The sequence below is a fragment of the Coregonus clupeaformis genome, chromosome 31 (genome assembly GCF_020615455.1).
Source record: "Coregonus clupeaformis isolate EN_2021a chromosome 31, ASM2061545v1, whole genome shotgun sequence".
Taxonomy (NCBI): Eukaryota; Metazoa; Chordata; class Actinopteri; order Salmoniformes; family Salmonidae; genus Coregonus; species Coregonus clupeaformis.
In genome coordinates, this window is record NC_059222.1 from 37874335 (window position 1) to 37893935 (window position 19601).

Sequence of the window (19601 nt, forward strand, 5' to 3'; positions counted from 1 at the left end):
CATTAGGAATGTAAACCATGTCTCAGTAGAGTGTGAATCCCCCTGTGAAGAATGATTCATCAGTAACTGAAATGTAATTGGCATTTTCAGCCATTGTCAACCAATCCTTTGTCAGACAGTGTGCTTTGTCACTTCTAGTCTCTTGGCATGTTTACCACACCACTAATAATTGTTTGATGGAAGGCCATTTATAGCCAGAATCATTTGTAATGGTGGAAGATTACTAAGATTAGAAAAATGTTGCTCTTATAAACAAGTACATGATTGACAGGATTGGAACTCAAAAGGAGTCTTATTTTGCTTAGCACACACTTGTCTCACACAACGGTAAAAATATAGAAGCAAAGATGCTAATAACCTTTCTGAATGACAGTGGCAGGTAGGAATTCCATCGCTACTGTTTGTCACTGAACGTCTATGCGTGGTGGCCTGTTTTGTCACTTCAATCAACATAAACAGTTAATGTGATGGAGACAAGTCGTATTTAAACCTGTGTGTTGCCCTCACTCTCCTTGATGTGATAGCTACCTGCGGTGGCAACGTGACAGGCCCTGCTGGGGTGATTCTATCACCCAACTATCCACAGCCATACCCACCAGGAAAGGAATGTGACTGGAGAATTAAAGTCAACCCGGACTTTGTTATAGCCCTAATTTTCAAAAGGTATGTCACTCACACTACGCTGCGAGGCACCTACGGTAATAAGTACCAAGGTCAAAGAGCAGATGGAAGGAGTGTATCCACTCTGTCTTTGTCAGTTTGGTAATTACCGTAAACAAACATCAAACACATCTGTGTTTGAGGTGAAATAGTTTGCGTTTGTTCAAATATTATCCAAATCGATGTGTGTTACTGTATTACACTATATGCCTAGATATAAATGGAATAGCTTTGATGAAATGTACTATAGTTCCTCGAATTACAAAGCACCGCAACCCACAGGAATTACATTGGTTCAAATGAGAAAAATCCAAACAAACTCTTATCAGTTGATCTTAGATTAATCTGAACAGTACTAGCTCACCATCCCTCTAATGACAGTTACAGACAGTATAGACAGGCCCCCACATGCCTGATTCTCACTGTAGGGCCAAGGCGAGCTGAACTGGCCTGGCCATAGTTGCTAGTAAGGACAATGTGAATGGAAGCATCCGAGCCAACAGAGTATGGTTCTGGTTGGCCCTACAGTGTGATTCAGGCTCAGGTTTATGTTTTTGGGGATGAATCTTGTCCTGGATTTCCACTAGATGGGCCAGTGGCAAAGTCAAAATTGGCTATATATCATAAAAATTTATGAAAACAAAAATTAGCTTAGGGTTAGGCACAAGGTTAGCAGTGTGGTTAAGGTTAGGGTTAGGTTTAAAATCAGATTTGATGACTTTGTGGCTGTGCCAGCTAGTGACCACCCTGCAGAGCTGCCTCCAGTACACGAGTCATCCCAATAAATGTAAACCTGTGATTCAGGCATCAGTCTTTAATAAACATTGTTTTCTATTGCATTCTCCCAGTTTCAACATGGAGCCCAGCTATGACTTCCTGCACGTCTATGAGGGGGATAACTCCAACGGTCCATTGATCAGCAGCCTGCAGGGAAATCAGGCCCCGGAGCGCATCGAGAGCAGTGGCAACAGCCTCTTCCTCGCCTTCAGGAGTGACGCCTCCCTCGGGATGTCTGGCTTTGCCATTGAATTCAAAGGCAAGTTGTCAACATGTTAGTTTCGCAGGAGGTGACCCTAGGTTTCTTTGAAAGTGTATAGCATTGGCCATATCGTAAGGTTGATGTCTCTATAAAAAATGTTTTCAACAGATATAGATTTCTAAGATGAAAGATTTCCAGGAACTGGAGAATATATTTTATAGACTATCTTTTTTCATAATAAGCCTTATTGCATGTTTTTCTTCCTGTCAGCTAGCTGTCCTTATTTTGTCTGTTGTCTACAGAGAGCTATGCAGTATCTGAACAACAGTATGTATTCGAACCTACTTCTTTTTATTAAATGCCTTTTGATTGAAGGCATTGATGATAGAACTAGATCAACTGGATAATTGGTTTGATTTGTTACGGCAAATCAATGAAAGTCACAAAACACATGAACACAGATGTGTATAGTATTTTGCCCTTTCAACCTCTCGTTCTTCTTGGAAGATTTATTCAAACCAATCAATAACATAATTTGTTGTTTTGTTTTGTTGGTCATGTATTTCACTGTGCTTTTGTCAATAAAAGCAGTTAATTACCTTCCATGGGAACTCGGTAAGATGTGTCATATCCCGAGGCTAAAAGCACTCAAATGTTTCTTCTCTCTAATTGAAAATATAATCTGTACTTATTTTTTCTGTAAATCAATCTCCTATATTCATAGTTTTTTCCCCCATCCATGCACCATTAACTAAGGTCATTTAAATGTTGATAAGAGCGGGTTAAAATAATGGAATTACCATTTCTGGTTTCATACTTATTACTGTAATATACTTCATATATTTTTAATGATGTTTTCTACTGCTTTATTTCTAATGTATTCATAAATCCATGTCAAAATGTAGCTTTAGGTTATGGGCATTGGCATGTATACTTTGGCCTTGTGTGTTGAGAAGCATTTTCCCTCTCTGGGTATTGGAATGCGGATAAAATTGTGATGCACTATGGCAATTTCAGTGATAAAATCTCCCACCGCTACCCTCCTACTTTCACTGCTCCCCAAAGCACAAGGCAGCAGAGAGAAGTGGGCTGTTAGCTGTCATCTTGTTTGGCAGTGTATACAAGCACCACCTCCAGAGCTTTTTCCAACTGTCGTTCTCCGAGTGTCTGTTCCCATAAGGACACTAGCTGCCCCCCTATTTCCTACAGACCCACATGCTTACCTTGTGCTGGTCTTTACTATTGAGGATTCTTTGGAGCAACTCTACCTGCTCTTTTGTACTCTCCTCTCCCTGTGTTCTGCCTCCTACATGAAGGTTCACCATAGAGACACATCAGTAGCGGCTTCTGAGAATCCCTGGAATGTTCATACAGTTATATATTTCTTAATTCCATTCTTTTACTTTTAGATTTGTGTGTATTGTTGTGAATTGTTAGATACTTCTGCACTGTTGGAGCTAGGAACACAAGCGTATCGCTACACCCGCAATAACATCTGCTAAATATGTGTATGTGACCAATAAAATTTGATTTGATTTCATTGAATGCACCCAGTAACCCAGGATACCATACCCTGCCTGTTCATGATATCTGGGCTTTTCAACTGCTGAATTTCTTTTGCATTTATGGATAAGTTGCAATGCTTTAGCAAAAATCATTTTGGTTTGACATTTTCCTCCTTGGTGTTGTATTGAAATCAAGTCTCTCTGCTCAAGGTCTATTGTCCTGCACGGTACTTTATTTTAAGCTTGTGTACGTTCTCTACTCCACAGAGAAACCCAGGGAGGCATGCTTTGACCCTGGAAATATCATGAACGGCAGTCGCGTGGGTATGGACTACAAACTGGGCTCCACGGTGACCTATCAATGTAACTCAGGTTATACTGCTGTTGGACCAGCCACAGTCACATGCGTTTTCGGTCCGGATGGAAAACCTATATGGGACAAGGTCCTACCAACGTGTAAAGGTAAGAGGTTTTCAGTTTACCTACGGTTATAAAATCTGATTCCCAACAGCTTATCACAGATAGAGTACCTTGTGTTCTTGTTGTCCTCCCTTTAAGTCTAAATCAAGTCAAATCAAATTATATTTGCCACATGCACCGAATACTACAGGTGTAAACCTTACAGTGAAATGCTTACTGACAAGCCCTTAACCAACAATGCAGTTTTAAGAAAAGAAAAAAAAAGTGTTGAGTAAAAAATATAAATAGCAAATAATTAAAGAGCAGCAGTAAAATAAAATAACAGTAGGGAGGCTATATACAGGGGGTACCGGTACAGAGTCAATGTGCGGGGGCACCGGTTAGTCAAGGTAATTGAGGTAATATGTACATGTGGGTAGAGTTAAAGTGACTATGCATAGATAATAATCAGAGAGTAGCAGCAGCGTAAAAGAGGGGGTGGGGATGGGGTGGGACACCCCAGAACGGGACACGTTACGGGGATAGTCGGGAGCCTGAGGACACCATCACCTTCCAGTGTGACCCAGGTTACCAGGTCCAGGGCCTGGACAAGATCACCTGTGTACAGCTCAACAACAGGTTCTACTGGCAGCCAGACCCTCCTACCTGTATAGGTATGTTGCTTTGACCTCCACAGTAATGGAGAAATGACTTCACTGTTATTTCTCTTCATGGCTTGATGTCAACAAAGGCTTTGTACAATAGGTAGATGTTCCCTTTATGATTATTCCACTGCAAGAAGGCGATTTGGGATGTGTATGCTAGGCCACTGCGTTGTTTTCATTGAAGGATTTGTGGTATCTGAAAATACACGTAGACAGTGTTTTATGAACCACCACTCATTTGTGTCTGCTTAATTACTTTATGTTGAATGAGTGACATGTTTATTATTAGAAAGAATGAAACGTAACATTAGGAATGTAAACCATGTCTCAGTAGAGTGTGAATCCCCCTGTGAAGAATGATTCATCAGTAACTGAAATGTAATTGGCATTTTCAGCCATTGTCAACCAATCCTTTGTCAGACAGTGTGCTTTGTCACTTCTAGTCTTTTGGCATGTTTACCACACCACTAATAATTGTTTGATGGAAGGCCATTTATAGCCAGAATCATTTGTAATGGTGGAAGATTACTAAGATTAGAAAAATGTTGCTCTTACATTTCACATTTTAGTCATTTAGCAGACGCTCTTATCCAGAGCAACTTACAGCTAGTGAGTGCATACATTTTTCATACTGCTTACAAACAAGTACGTGATTGACAGGATTGGAACTCAAACGGAGTCTTATTTTACTTAGCACACACTTGAATTGACATTCAAACAAGCCTCACACAATGGTAAAAATATAGAAGCAAAGATGCTAATAACCTTTCTGAATGACAGTGGCAGGTAGGAATTCCATCGCTACTGTTTGTCACTGAACGTCTATGCGTGGTGGCCTGTTTTGTCACTTCAATCAACATAAACAGTTAATGTGATGGAGACAAGTCGTATTAAAACCTGTGTGTTGCCCTCACTCTCCTTGATGTGATAGCTACCTGCGGTGGCAACGTGACAGGCCCTGCTGGGGTGATTCTATCACCCAACTATCCACAGCCATACCCAACAGGAAAGGAATGTGACTGGATAATTATTTGCCACATGCGCCGAATACAACAGGTGTAGGTGTTCACCTTATAGTGAAATGCTTACTTACAAGCCCTTAACCAACAATGCAGTTTTAAGAAAAAAATTGATTAGTAAAAAATAAAAATAGCAAATAATTAAAGAGCAGCAGTAACAGTAGGGAGGCTATATACAGGGGGTACCGGTACAGAGTCAATGTGTGGGGCACCGGTTAGTCGAGGTAATTGAGGTAATATGACATGTGGGTAGAGTTAAAGTGACTATGCATAGATAATAAACAGAGTAGCAGCAGCGTAAAAGAGGGGGAGGGGGTGGGGTGGGGGGGCAATGCAAATAGTCTGGGTAGCCATGATTAGCTGTTCAGGAGTCTTATGGGTTGGGGGTAGAAGCTGTTAAGAAGCCTTTTGGACCTAGACTTGGTGCTCCAGTACCGCTTGCCGTGCGGTAGCAGAGAGAACAGTCTATGACAATTTTTAGGGCCTTCCTCTGACACCGCCTGGTATAGAGGTCCTGGATGGCAGGAAGCTTGGCCCCAGTGATGTACTGGGCCGTACGCACTACCCTCTATAGTGCCTTGCGGTCGGAGGCCGAGCAGTTGCCATACCAGGCGGTGATGCAACCAGTCAGGATGCTCTCGATGGTGCAGCTGTAGAACATTTGAGGATCTGAGGACCCATGCCAAATCTTTTCAGTCTCCTGAGGGGGAAAAGGCTTTGTCGTGCCCTCTTTACGACTGTCTTGGTGTGTTTGGACCATGTTAGTTTGTTGGTGATGTGGACACCAAGGAACTTGAAGCTCTCAACCTGTTCCACTACAGCCCCGTCGATGAGAATGGGGGTGTACTCAGTCCTCTTTTTTTCCTTTAGTCCACAATCATCTCCTAATTGATTTGTCTTGGTACCCTCATCTAGCCTCTTAATTACCAGACTGATTACCGCTCTGTGGGAGAGAACCATTCATGTAAGCTTGTGAGATCAGGCGGCTTGCGAGGCTAACCATCATCGGCACTATCAATCAAGGCTAATATCAAGCCATTTTTACTGGTTTCACCGAAAGGTTTTGTGGACCCCTTTTTGTTTTTGGAGTATGGGTTTTTTAAAGACCACGGCTGAACTTTCTATCAGTTTATTGACAGTTGTGAGAGCTTGGGCGGTGACAACTGCCACTCACTCGTCCTTTCACACTCCCTCTCCCCCCCCCCCCTCTCTCTCTCTCCTTCATGTCTGTGCGTCTCTGAGGAGACACAGAAACTCAGACAGGTGGCTGTGTAGTTGCTGCCACATTGTCTCTATGCCTCCACCCTGCCACTTCACACTCTGAGCCTCTACCTTATAGCAGCATGGCCACTGGAGACATGACTTGGATATGAGAGACACACACCAAAGTGTTCTGTTCGACATGATGAACATGGAATTATGTTGTTTTCAATTCAAATTTCTAGATGTATGCATAAAGCTGATCATTTTTAGATAATAAGCTATTTTCAAGGAAACATAAGCAAGATTAGCTAGCTTCAAATTTTTAAAACCAATTTTCACCCAAGTGTCAGATCTTGTCGGGCGGGGAGTGTGAGACTCATGAGCGAAAATCCACCTGAGCTCCTTCCTTTAAGAGATTTGGGGCTTTTGTGAATCTGATTGTATGTCATTAAGTTACTCTGGCATTCAAATAAACAATAGAGAGGGTTTTGAGCACCAATAGACAGCTGAAGCAACAGGAGACTGCAGAACAAATCAGCAGAGGAACTACAAATGAAGCCATGGATCTATAGTTAGTCCCTCCAGGATTCTGCTATTCTGCGATCGCATGACTTCTTTGCAAAACCAACAATTTACCATATATTATGCGAGGGTTTGCAAATTTGACCAATCACTGCATTATTTCTGCTTAAAACAGTCAAATCATCGCAATAGTATCGCATAAAACTGACCCACCACCGCAGTATAAAAAGAGGTCTCGCAATTTCATCCAATCACTGCACATTTACTGCATAATACGATTCAATCAAGTTAAACATCAACAAACTTTTTCCCTCATCAGTGCATTTTCACGACAAATTGGACAAAATCATCACATATTGCCATGCAAAATGTCAGAATTGCCTCAGCAAAATCAAGCATTTTTGCTCGCAAATATCACAAAATATCCCTGCAAATTCCTGGAAAGACTGTATAATGATTTTACATTGCTAACACTCCTAACCCCTGTCTGTAAGTCAGTCTAAGTGGATTTGAGCTTTTAAACAACATGTGTTGATTAGTTGACCCTTTTTGATTGAGCCAAAATGCCTCTGCCCCTAGAGAGGTATAGCTTTCATTTCTTCACTCCCAGATCATTTATTTGCTCACACTGATGGTATATTTGGCTGTTTGCCTTTCCCATTTTATTATTTATTTATTTATTTTGGTTTGGCGGAGAGCTAGAGAATTATTACCATGAGCTGCATTCCCCTTGTTGACCATTGTGCATTATGGATGTGGCTTAAACATTCCATTTGTCATTCTTAATGGAATGATTCAGTAGCATTGCGTAATTAGAGTTATGGCTTGGTCATGGACACAGTTTGCTTGAACTCGTGGTACAGCTGAGGACCTCAGGATCACTGTCTGCTTCTCCATTCCATCATTAAATTGACTTTCAGGTGTTCTCTAGTCTCGCTCTTGTCTCATTGAATCTTTCATACATTTCAATGGAAAAGGGTCTTTCTGCTAAGAGCTTATTGATATATAATTTGCCATTATCAAGATTGTTTAACCGTGACAATGAACAACTATGTTCTGTGTGGTCCCATATGGATTTTCGAGCACATGCTTTTTAATCCCTAGACTCCGTAAAGGAGAAGTATGTGGATTGTAAAGGGTGAGACATGATGTTAGCGATTCACAAAGCCTCTCAACAATGCCAGAATGGCACAATGGCCTTTGTTGATCGATACCCTGGGCTTAAAAGAGAATGCTAGCCTAGCGGTTAAGCACGTTGGGCCAGTAACCAAAAGGTCGCTGGTTTGATTCCACAAGCCGACTAGGTGAAAAATCTGTCGTTGCCCTTGAGCAAGGCACTTACCCCTAATTGCTCCTGTAAGTCGCTCTGGATAAGACAAAATGTATGAAAGGAATGAGCTAAATGGCTTATTCTGGCTTATGACCTTTCTCAACAGTTGTATATAGCCTGCCATCAATGACACACAACATTTGATCGGAGATATGAATTCCACATTATTCTGTTTCTAAAATGAAAAGCACACAGCAGGCACAATTGGAAATCACTCTGAAAACTAAGGGGATGTTTCTGTTTCTGTTTCACGGGCCATTTGGTCTGTCAGTTATGTTTATGTCTAATCCTAGAAATATGTTATTTATGTCACCTTCAAGGAGGATTGTGGGTGTGCATACGCTACACTAAAGCCATGTTCTGAAGAACATCAATGAAAGGAAGGGAAATGATTTAGTTTTCATAGTTGGAATCATTAGTTCAAGGTCATAGATTTTGGCTAGATGAAACAGCATTTTGATTGAGGAAATCCATTGTAAGCTGCTAGTTCATAGTTTGATGTCTGGGAAACGTACATCAGTTGCCTAGCCTTTTTCAACATGCCTGAACATAAGCGTACAGTCTGTGAGAACGCACGTTTAACCCTCTTGTCTGTGGTTGAATTGAGCTTTTTTTGCCTGACGATGAAGAGGTGAAGAAAGCTATTTGCTGGTTGTGTTCATAAGTGAGCAAAAGAAAGAGCCATTTCTAAAGGCTGTGGCTGTGCCTGCAAGCCAAGGCCTCTTGAGTGACGGTGAAACGCCAGAGTGCCACGTGGGTTATATGCAGATCAGTCACAGTGAGACAGGGAGGACTCACTGTGAATGTTAAAACTCATTCTGCTGCCGGTTGAGGGAAATGATTACTAATGTCCCCAGTATCACCCGACTAATGAAAGGAATCGTTATGTATTTAATAAGGACTGTGGGGGAAGGGGGTGGGAATATTTGTCAGTGAAAACTTCCCTGTACCCAATGAATCCCCATTTTTAGAAGCCGTGAGTGTATACAGGTAAGTGGTACAGTATTGAAGTAAAGCAAACACTTTAAATGTATCAGATATGTGTTGTGTTGTTATTGTTGCTTCAGGGTGGTGGTTAGCCTCTGGAGGTCCAGCTTTACTGACAGTTTAAACAACTGTCATGTTCAGAAAGGAATATTAATGCAAAAACAAAACCATGATACCATCTATATTTAACACCAACAACCCTTCTCTTCACCTTTATTTAGCTACTTCATGTTCTACCCTTTTATATTTTAATCCCCTCTGAAAATAGCACCCATGAAAAACTTGCAGTATATCTACTGAATACCAAATTTTAGCCTTTTTAAATTTTTCACTGGGCTGTGATTTTCCGCTGCTTTTTGGAATACTGATTCACTCCGAGGCACTTCCTTGGGCTTTCAGACAAAACTAATTAGAAAGGGGTGAGATCCCTTTAAATAATAAAGGATTTCCCCCCCCCCTCGCTCTGTCAGCTTCTCTCATCCAAACAGGTCTTTTATTCGTTTCCATAGTAACTACAGTAAAAGACTGTCTCTTGAATGAGGAATCCTCCATGACTGTAAATAGAAGGTGTGTAATAGGGTTAAAGCACGGTGGTATGGCGCCCCTCGGAGGCGGGCATTGTTGACACACGGCCACGACGGCGCCAGATGAACTGCATAGACTATAGGCATTAGAGCTTGTTTGGATCTAGGCATGTCTGTGTGCTTCTGTGTTGAGGGCATAACAATGCAATAGCTGTATCCACACTATGGTCCTCTGTATCCACACTATGGTCCTCTGTATCCACACTATGGTCCTCTGTATCCACACTATGGTCCTCTGTATCCACACTATGGTCCTCTGTATCCACACTATGGTCCTCTGTATCCACACTATGGTCCTCTGTATCCACACTATGGTCCTCTGTATCCACACTATGGTCCTCTGTATCCACACTATGGTCCTCTGTATCCACACTATGGTCCTCTGTATCCACACACACTATGGTCCTCTGTATCCACACTATGGTCCTCTGTATCCACACTATGGAGCGCTGTATCCACGCTATGGTCCTCTGTATCCACACTATGTTCCTCTGTATCCAGACTATGGTCCTCTATCCACACTATGGTCCTCTGTATCCACACAATGGTCCTCTGTATCCAGACTATGGTCCTCTATCCACACTCTGGTCCTCTGTATCCACACTATGGTCCTCTATCCACACTCTGGTCCTATGCATCCACACTATGGTCCTCTATCCACACTATGGTTCTCTGTCCACACTATGGTCCTCTATCCACACTATGGTCCTCTGTATCCACACTATGGTCCTCTATCCACACTATGGTCCTCTATCCACACTATGGTCCTCTGTATCCACACCATGGTCCTCTGTATCCACACTATGGTCCTCTATCCACACTATGGTCCTCTATCCACACTATGGTCCTCTATCCACACTATTGTCCTCTGTATCCACACTATGGTCCTCTGTATCCACACTATGGACCTCTGTATCCACACTGTGGTCCTCTATCCACACTATGGTCCTCTGTATCCCCACTATGGTCCTCTGTATCCACACTATGGACCTCTATCCACACTATGGTCCTCTGTATCCACACTATGGTCCTCTATCCACACTATGGTCCTCAGTGGTCACGTCTGAACTCTTTCTCTTTCTCTCTCTCTTACACTTGTGCTCTCATCTCTCTCTCTCTCTCTCTCTCTCTCTCTCTCTCTCTCTCTCTCTCTCTCTCTCTCTCTCTCTCTCTTTCTCTCTCTCATACTATCTGTCTCATGCATGCACGCTTTCATTCTCCCTCTCTCTTTCTCACATTATCTCTGATGCGGTATTACATGGATGTTTTTTCACGGCTGACTCCTCTAGATGAGACGTTGAGGTCAGGTGGCAGACACATCTGTTTCCATGATACTAGTGAAGGGAAATCACACTTGCTTACATTGGTGTAGAGCTGTATTCAAATCGGGCACGTGATAGCAGCCAACATTGTACGGTCTGTTAGGTTTTAAGCGGCTTGTGGCATCTGTTACATTACTGTATGCATAAACATGATGCTATGTTTGAATGTCCTTAAATAGCTAAATTATGTACATTCCCATATAAAATTATTAGAAATAAGGTCTGACGATGACTATCTTGGCATGCTGCTATAGTGGCTGGCGTATTATCTGGTGTTGATTTGAGCATGTTGTCTAGTGTCATTTAATTTGTTTGTCTTGGGGGCCTCCCCAGTGGCACAGCGGTCTAAGAAACTGCATTGCAGTGCTAGAGGTGTCACTACAGATCCGGGTTCGATCCCAGGCTGTATCACAACCGGCCGTGATCGGGAGTCCCATAGGGCAGTGCACAATTAGCCCAGCGTCGTCCGGGTTAGGGGAGGGTTTGGCCGGGGGGCTTTACTTAGCTCATCGCGTTCTAGCGACTCCTTGTGGTGGGCCAGGCGCCTGCAAGCTGACCTCATCGCAGTTGAGTGGTGTTTCCACCGACACATTGGTGCGGCTGGCTTCCGGGTTAAGCGGGCGGATGTTAAGGAGCGAGGTTTGGCGGGTCATGTTTCGGAGGACGCATGACTCGACCTTCGCCTCCTAAGCCCGTTAGGGAGTTTCAGCGATGAGACAAAATTGAAATTGTGGATTTAAAAAAATATGTTTTTCTTTGTTTTTGTCCATATTTCTATTCACTGGGGCGGCAGGTAGCCTACCTGTTAAGAGTTTTGGGCCAGTAACTGAAAGGTCGCTATTTCCAATCCCAGAGCAGACTAGGTGAAAAATCTGTCGATGCGCCTTGGAGCAAGGTACTTAACCCTAATTGCTCCTGTAAGTCGCTCTGGAAAGAGTGTCTATTTAAATGTAGTATATTTCTATATATTGCACAGAAAATCTGGAAGCTTCTGGAAGCTTGTCATTGTCTGTCACTCTCACCTAGTCATGACAGTAACATTTTTTAACTACTATCATCATAATTCATACTGGCTGACCGATGCTCAAGTAACCAGTGATCTCAACAGCATATTTAATATTAAATTGTAATATTCAGTATCACCATGGTAACCCACAGTTAGATGTCTGCTGAGTACATTGACCCCAAGTCAAATCAAATGTTATTTGTCACATGCTTTGTAAACAACAGGTGTAGACTAACAGTGAAATGCTTATCCCTGATCTTTGAGAAGTGGGTTATGTCATTGCCCTGGTTTGTTCATGTATCATGAAGATTGTTAACCTGTCTTGACAGACTAAATAATTAAATCCAATATTGCTTATGATAAATAGTGAGTGAGTGATCCAGCATTTGATACCTAGAAGAGAAAGTACACTTTCACCTGACATGACACTGCTTACAATGCCAACAGTTCAACAATTATCAGACACCCTTTCTTTATGAATTACATTTTTACATTTTAGTCATTTAGCAGACGCTCTTATCCAGAGCGACTTACAGTTAGTGAGTGCATATATTTTCATACTGGCCCCCCGTGGGAAACAAACCCAATTTTACTGACGGGATCTGTGTTAAAGGCCCAGTGTAGTAAAAAACTCGATTTTCCTGAGTTGTATATATATTTCCACACTATGAGGTTGGAATAATACTGTGAAAATGATGATGTCGCCCTTTTAGTGTAGGAGCTGTTTGAAAAGACCGGTTGAAATTTCAGCCTGTTTTGGTGGGATGGAATTTTAGTTAATAGACCAATAAGAGAGAGTTTTTAAACCTCTCTGCCAATAACATCTAGTTTTCAGTTTTCCCTTCCCGAGACCACTCTGACATTCCTAGCAAAATTATTGCTTGAGAAATTGCTCTTTGCTAAGAAGCTATTTTTGTTTCTTTTTGACCACTTTAATTGAAGTATGGTACTCAAAGGGATACTTTGGGATTTTGGAAACGAGGCCCTTTATCTACTTCCCCAAGGTCAGATGAACTTGTGCATGTCTCTGCATGCAGTTTGAAGGAAGTTGCTAACTAGCACTAGCGCAATTCCTAACTGGCGCTAGTGCAACTAGCGTTAGCGCAATGACAGGAAGTCGCAATGACTAGCTAGCATTGGCTCACTAAACTACCTCTAACTTCCTTCTTACTGGACATAGAGACATACAAATTATATCCTGACTCTGGGGAAGTAGATAAAGGGCCTCATTGCCAAAATCCCGAAACGATCCCTTGTTACCCAGAAATGATTTGATATTGACATAAAAATGGCTGCATTGGACCTTTAACTAAATCTCTCACTCCAGGGGTGTTTAATGATTTTTTTTTACAGCAGAAACTCTGTCTTCCCATAGAAAGTATGAGGCGAGGGTGATGTGATCAAAGGTATGGGGAAGGAGTTTGATAAGCAGAGGACCATGAGCCGCAGCTGCATCCTGACACCAGGTTTATAAGCTCCACAAGGTATTGTGGGCATGAAGGAGCAGACCTGGTGGAGCAAGGTATTGTGGGCAGATGAAGGAACAGACCTGGGGGAGTGATGCCCTGGGAGCCTTAGGGTGCTGGAGATGTGACAGGAATCTCAATCGATGATCATTGTAGCAAGGACAAAGGGGGAGGAAGGAACAAGGCAGGTGCCGGAAGAACACATGAGGATATCAAGCGATTGGGGCGTTGACATTTTCTGAAGGGAGTACAGCAAGTAATAATACTATGAAAGGAAATTAGAAGAAGGGTTAACTAGTGATTTTAGGGTCAGGGAGAACAGAAGAGGACCAGAGCTCGCTGCCCCCTAATGTTGTGTTTTCAGTCATTTTTTCTCCCTTTGCCAGTATTTATTCAGAGTTTCTCAAAGTAGTTAGTAGGGGCAGTACACTACTAGTCCAGGGGCCCATGTACAGTATGATAATAGAATCTTGACATTGACAGATTTCCTCCTTTTGTGTTCTGTTTTCATTGACCTTACATTTTAAAGGTGGGGACCCTCGATTATTTTATTTTACCCTTCATGCATGGCCCTCATGCTATGTCCTTCAAGTGAAGCCACGTGTGTCCATGGAGCCATTGACATCAGTATATTTCACCTCTGGACCCATTGCAGGCCATATTAAGGACTTACTGTACACATGCTTAAGAGCCACATAAACACAGGGATTTATGGAATCTTAATCATGTTAACCTTTAATGTTGGTCTGAAACTGTGTTTGTATTTTGTACAGTGAGTTTAGATCAATATGTTTTGCCTCTGATAAACATGTTTTTTTTGTTAGTTGGGTTGCTGAAAAAGGTCCCAGCAGACATCATTTAACAGGTTGTACCGGTTCTTTTCAGAAGGGACTAAAAACAACAAAGACAAAGTTAAAAACATGGAACTGTTTTTTGTTTTGTTTCATTCAAATGCCACATTTCACCAATGTTATTGACTTAGGCCTATGTAACAAAACAAGTTGTGGGTTGAGTTATTTTGAACCTTTATTATTGAGCTGCTGTGAATGTCGAATGACGCTCCAGATGTTAAGAGAACGCACAGCACATCTTTCTTCCAACAGAACAGCTCGCAGCTAGTGCACTGACTTTTCTCCCATGCGTATACATTTACATTTTACATTTTAGTCATTTAGCAGACGCTCTTATCCAGAGCGACTTACAGTTACATGGTGCTTGTCCTTTCATGATTATTGTCTCTGGGAATTGAGTAACACAGAGGTTGTTTGGGTGTGTTTTTCAGCTCCTTGTGGTGGTCATTATGCTGCATCTGAAGGCGTGGTGCTCTCTCCTAACTTCCCCCACAACTACACCACTGGTCAAACCTGTTCCTACTACATTACTGTCTCTGGAGAATTTGGTAAGGTTAATCAACATTATTAAAGCAGCACTTAGACTTAATCTGACTCGTTTCAAACCTCTGATTTAGCTGCCTACAGTCCAATGGAGGATTTACCATCATTTTCAGATATTATCATTGTGGAAAGTGTGTACCTTAAGTTAGTCTCCCAGACTTATACAAAGCATAGTTCAGTCATGAAGTGCTGAATCATGGATCAAGGTATGCTAGAGTCATCCATGGTTCTTGTTTGACCTCATACAAGTCATGCTTTCTTGTTGGCTAGCCTGTTGTGTGGTGACATCACCCACCCTGAGACCTGGGTAGTTAGCACGCTAGCCTTGTGTCATTGTCGACAAGAGACATTTTAAACACTTGGTTAACCATTTGTGGATAGGATTGTTTTGTTGCAACGTTTTACATACTGAGGTAACGTATATGATGTCACCATTTTGTCTCCTCAGTGGTGTTTGGGCAGTTTGCCTACTTTCAGACAGCAATGAATGACTCAGTGGAACTATTTGATGGGGCCAATCAGAATGCCAGGCTGCTAAGCTCCCTCGCTGGGTCTCATTCAGGTAAGTAATAGCTTTCCATTCTTTCCACTGTTTGTAGCTTTTAAATGAACAAAACCAATGGAAAACACACACGCACATGTGGATGTTGTTGGGGAAGACAAGAGGTGTTAATACAAAAAGGTCTCAGCGTGATCCCTGTATTAATAACTGCTGTTGGCACTTGGTTACTGTCTCATTCAAAATGTTTTCATTTCAGTAATTAATATTGCGACATGACATCCATGCGAGAGCAGGAAGGACAGCCATATCCGAAATAAGCAATGCTTCAATGATTATGAAGATCTAAAGACATGGTTTCAGTCCTTAGGCCACTCTCTCAGTATTTTTTATTCTTTCAAGCCACCAAATAAAATACGGAAATTCAACAGCTGTCCTCATCTGATTTATCGCTGGTATTAACAGAGGAAGGTAATTATATTTCAGAACAGAAATCAGCCTCAACTTTACATTCTTCTGAGGATTGATGAAGGCCATTGGATATAAACTGTTTCTATGGGACCTTGTAATATTCAGATGTGTGTTATTCGGCAGAGCAACAATACATTCCCAAGGGAGATGATGATCGTTTGATTTTACTTTGTCTTTGAAAACGTTGGATTTCACCATTTGGTAATGCAGTATGTAATGTGCTATAGAAAATTAAAATGGAACGGTTATACTGAATTAGATAACACATGAATTACCTCTGACATTTGTCCAAGATGCCTATACTAATCTTTTCTGTACACTATTCCTTTGCAATGTTAATTGAGAGTTTCTGTCATCAAGTAACTTGATGTGTTTTCCCTGTCTATTCATGGTGACATTTGAATTATAATGATACATTAGATCATAATGCATTGGCTGCGTTCACCTTAATGGAGGCTGATTAGCAACCTACATTAGCCACATCCACAATAAGCTACTCGAACTAATTATAGGCTTTCAAATATCATGGCTTTCAATAGGTTCGCGCCGTCAAGAAGGCCCTCCCTACCATGCTTTCATCGTCACGGCTGATTACGTTTTACAAGACTCAGGCCTACAAATATGTAGCCTATACAAAGTTGGTTGCTTGTCCAACATTCTCATTATTGATAAGACTTTGTTGTTCTTCTCCTTATCATTAAGAGAGTCCTCTACTGCATAGACCATATTCTGCCAACAGCATGCTATTTACCCATCAAGCTTTTGAATGGGGAGCTAGTATATTTGTAAGAAGCAATTCATCATGCAGCCTAGGTATGTTCTGTATAGCACACAAGAAGGTGGGGATGTTGGCTTCAGAGGGTTAACACTGTGAGTCAGCATATTGTGTGTGTTAAAAAAAAAAGCTATTCATCCTTTTTTTGCAGGAGAGACCTTGCCCCTGGCGACATCAAACCAAATTATGGTACGATTCACTGCAAAGAATGGTCCTTCCGCCAGGGGTTTCCACTTTGTTTACCAAGGTATGTTTACATACTGTATGAACAGGTAATATGTTGGAATATATACGCACTCGGGTCACATGCATGGCCCTTCCTCACTGTTCTTACCCCTGTGGCAGTAGGTGTGTTTCTGAGGGTCCTGGAGGCCTCCTGAAGCCCTCCCTCCCCAGGCACCAGAGGGTCTTATCTATCCATGTTATGGTTGTCAGGCTGTTCAGGGGGTTGCCGGTATCTCTCTGGCCCCATGGGAGCCTAGGGTGCCAGTACTCTAATCATTATACCTGCGCAAGGCATGTCATGGTAAAAGGGATTTCTAGCTGTATTAGTAGGCAATGAGCAGAAGAGCTCATACAGAGACAGTATAGAACAGTATGTTGAAAGTGTCATATCCAATATTTAAGGACTCTCTCTCTCTCTTGCATAATCAATATAAAATGTCACACATGAATATATAAAATATAAACCCACATGTTTTATAAAACGTTTCCAGGATGGCAGAGTATGATTTGTCTTATTTCTTTCTTAACTCAATCCTTTCGGATTCCTTAAATCCAATGATGCCTTTGGCTTTTATCATCGAGGTGTCATGTCTGCTTTATTTTAGTGTCATTTAAAGGTTCTCTCTCATGTAGATAATAGCTCACCTCAGGACACATCAAGCATTTTCTCTCTCTGTCAAAATTGTTATAAATAATCTGTGTGAATTACATGAATTTTTACTGTCAGCTGCCTTGTAAAAATGGATCATCTCAAATCGTGATCTTTCATGAAGGAAGTTGAGCACACATACAGTACAGTGTTTACCAGACTGTGGGGATGGAAGGGTTTTTAAAATACTCCCTGACAGTTAGGCTAGTTTGTTTGGTACTTGGAGGTATCCAAGATTGCAGAGCATTCATCCGCTCTGGTACAGATCTAGAAATATCAGACACAATCCCTCCCAGCCCAACAGTAAAGGCCTCCATATTGCACCAAGGTATACTACAGAGATATAATAGTATTTGAACCCTTACCCACCCCCCAAAAAAACCACACATATGAAATCTGCAGTTTCACATGGGAAAAACACATTTTGTTGAGCTTAAATTTCACACGTGAAAACTATATTTTCACATGTATTACATTTAGAGTTCACATGTTAACACCACCTTTTCACATGTGAGGAGAATAACATGTTTTCACCTAACATGTGAATTGCAGTTTCACATGTGAAATTTGCGGCTTCCTGTGTTAAAAACTTTCACGTGAAAATCGGATATGTAGTTTCACATGTGAAAAAACATTCCCATGTGAAAAACATTCACGTCTGTCAGAGAACAGGGGACAAGGGCATGCATGCAGTGGTACATCATGTTTTGATGGACTGTAGTACAGGTTGTTCCCAGTCATATATATATATATGGGGTTTCATTGTCATCTTCCATGCCTTGGTGTCCTGAGAGGGTTCATGGTTGAATAACAAAGTGTTTCACTTCAGCATGCATTAGCCACTAGTATGGCTGATGATACATTGAGATCATTCTAAAGGTCTCATATGTCCATAATGACAAATCATATATTCCTACCACATTGTATTGCAATTTTCCTGTGAGCTTTAGGCGAAGTGTTAACCCATCTAGGTGTTAAAAACACTGGGTACTCTTTTCTTTGTAGCTGTTCCTCGCACCAGTGACACGCAGTGCAGCTCTGTCCCAGAGCCGCGCTACGGTAGACGGATTGGGTCCGAGTTCTCCGCTGGCTCCGTTGTTCGCTTTGAGTGCAACCCTGGGTATCTGCTACAGGGATCCAAAGCCATCAAATGCAATGTGGTCCCCAATGCGCTAGCCCAGTGGAATGATACTGTGCCCGCTTGTGCTGGTAAGCCTCCTCAAATCAGTCACATTTGTGGAGATTGATTTAAAGATGGATAAATGTTTTTGTAAAATGGAAACTCCACCACTTTTTAACCTGATATTTTCAACAGCACCATACTGGAGTCTACATATGTGAAAACAGCGCATTTCCACGATCTGCCGTTAAAATCAACGTTTTTACTTTAGATATGTTTTACGACAAAACGTAGGAATGCACCGTTTTTACATATGTAGACATTGGTATGGTGCTGAGATAATGAATATGAGGTTGAAATGTGGTGGAATTGCCCTTTAAGAACATACTGTGAGTAGAACATCTAATAGATATGTCATCCTTTTTTACATTGGTAAGTTACCATAAACACCACACACATACCACGATATTGGGAAGTGAGATGATTCTTTAGTCACAATAATGTTCTATATAGAATTATAAACTGGATGGTTCGAGCCCTGAATGCTGATTGGCTGACAGCTGTGGTATATCAGACCATATACCACGGGTATGACAAAAAAAATGTTTTACTGCTCTAATTACATTGGTAACCAGTTTATAATAGCAATAAGGCACCTCGGGCGTTTGTGGTATATGGCCAATATACCACGGCTAAGGGCTATATCCAGGCACTCCGTGTTGCGTCGTGCATAAGAACAGCCCTTATCTGTGTATATTGGCCATATACCACACCTCCTCTGGCCTTATTGCTTTAATGACTTATGTCAAATTTCCCCTCTG

The 19601-nt window shown here is 41.7% G+C and overlaps 1 protein-coding gene across 1 annotated transcript in view; it reads left to right on the top strand.

Moving 5' to 3' along the window:
* The window catches only part of LOC121548096 (CUB and sushi domain-containing protein 1-like), a 442651-nt gene that overhangs the window by 319892 nt on the left and 103158 nt on the right, over window positions 1–19601 (top strand). The window contains exons 28-34 of the mRNA XM_045209890.1: window positions 525–663; window positions 1509–1696; window positions 3412–3606; window positions 14930–15046; window positions 15490–15603; window positions 16938–17033; window positions 18666–18869. Of these exons, the coding sequence (XP_045065825.1) occupies window positions 525–663; window positions 1509–1696; window positions 3412–3606; window positions 14930–15046; window positions 15490–15603; window positions 16938–17033; window positions 18666–18869 (1053 nt within the window). The remainder of the gene's footprint in view (window positions 1–524; window positions 664–1508; window positions 1697–3411; window positions 3607–14929; window positions 15047–15489; window positions 15604–16937; window positions 17034–18665; window positions 18870–19601) is intronic.